This window comes from Galeopterus variegatus, unplaced genomic scaffold, assembly GCF_000696425.1.
Source record: "Galeopterus variegatus unplaced genomic scaffold, G_variegatus-3.0.2 Scaffold6351, whole genome shotgun sequence".
NCBI classification, from domain to species: domain Eukaryota; kingdom Metazoa; phylum Chordata; class Mammalia; order Dermoptera; family Cynocephalidae; genus Galeopterus; species Galeopterus variegatus.
The window spans coordinates 206,715-207,983 of NW_007732462.1; the positions used below are offsets into that span (position 1 = coordinate 206,715).

General features: G+C 47.9%; 1 protein-coding gene across 1 annotated transcript in view; it reads right to left on the minus strand.

The window, feature by feature from the left end:
* Positions 1 to 6: 6 nt before the first annotated feature.
* The window catches only part of HPD (4-hydroxyphenylpyruvate dioxygenase), a 10,028-nt gene continuing 8,765 nt past the window's right edge, over positions 7 to 1,269 (minus strand). Inside the window, exons 13-14 of the mRNA XM_008590756.1 lie at positions 291 to 407; positions 7 to 199 (exon numbers count right to left, since the gene is read on the minus strand). Of these exons, the coding sequence (XP_008588978.1) occupies positions 89 to 199; positions 291 to 407 (228 nt within the window). The 3' untranslated portion in view covers positions 7 to 88. The remainder of the gene's footprint in view (positions 200 to 290; positions 408 to 1,269) is intronic.

The window sequence follows — 1,269 nt, forward strand, 5'->3', positions numbered from 1 at the left end:
GGAAGCGGCCGTGTTCCAGGACCAGGGGGCTGGGCCCTGCTCCTGCAGGTGGGCGGAGCCTCAATGGGTCAGACGCGACGCGAGAGGCCTATATGCCGGGCCCGACCCCGTTGGTCTCCAAGTCGGTGAGATTTCCCCGCAGATCCTGCTCCTCCTCGAAAGCCTTGAACAGTGAGTTGAAGTTGCCGGCTCCAAAACCCTGGAGTGGGAGAAAGGAGGTGAGCTGGGGACCCAGAAAGCCGATCATGCTACCTGCATGCCCTCTCGGGCCTGCTAGGGACAGGCCATACCTGGTGGTTGTGACGCTGGATGACTTCCAGGAAGAGTGTGGGCCGATCCTGCATGGGTTTGGTAAAGATTTGCAGGAGGTAACCCTTCTCGTCGTAGTCCACCAGGATTTTCAGCTCCTAGGCAGGAGACAGGGGCTGTGTTGCAGGCTGGCCCGCCCTTCTAGCCTGGCACGGTGGGATCCTTAGAAAGTCCATAGAGCTCCTGCACCCCCAAAGCCAAGAAAAGATCCCTTTCTCTAACAGTTGCAGCCACCTCCAAATATATCCCCAAATTGTCCTATTGCCACCCCATGCTATATAGTTCCTGTCTAAGCCACCGTCAAGGATGCTACCTGCTTCCAATCTTGCCTTTTTTTTTACAATCCATCCTCCCCACAGACATCAGTGGGATTTTTAAAAAACTAGATCATGTCCCTCTCCTGGAGGGCTTAAAATCCTCTGGTGAGAATTGCAACTCTCATACATTGCTGGTGAGGATGTAAAATGGTGCAACCATTTTGGAAAACAGTCTGGGAGTTTCTCAAAAGGTTATACATAGAGTGACCATGTGACCCAGCAATTCCACTCCTAGATATATACCAAAGAGAATTGAAACATATGTTCATACAAAACTTTGTACACAAATGTTCATAACAGCATTATTTATAATAGCCAAGAAAAAACCCCAAAACAAAAAGTGGAAACAACTCAAATATCTATCAACTGATGAATGAACAAAATATGATATATGCATACAATGGGATATTATTCGGACATAAAAAGGAATGGAAGCCTGACATGTGCAACCTGAATGAACTATGAAAACATTATGCTAAGTAAAAAAGCCAGTCACAACAGACCACATGTTGTATGATTCCATTTATGTGAAATGTCCAGAGCAGGCAAATCTATAGACACTGAAAGTAGATTAGCGGTTGCCTAGGGCTGGGGCAAGAGAGGGGAAGGGGATGGAGAGATTGGGAGATGATGGCTAAGAGGT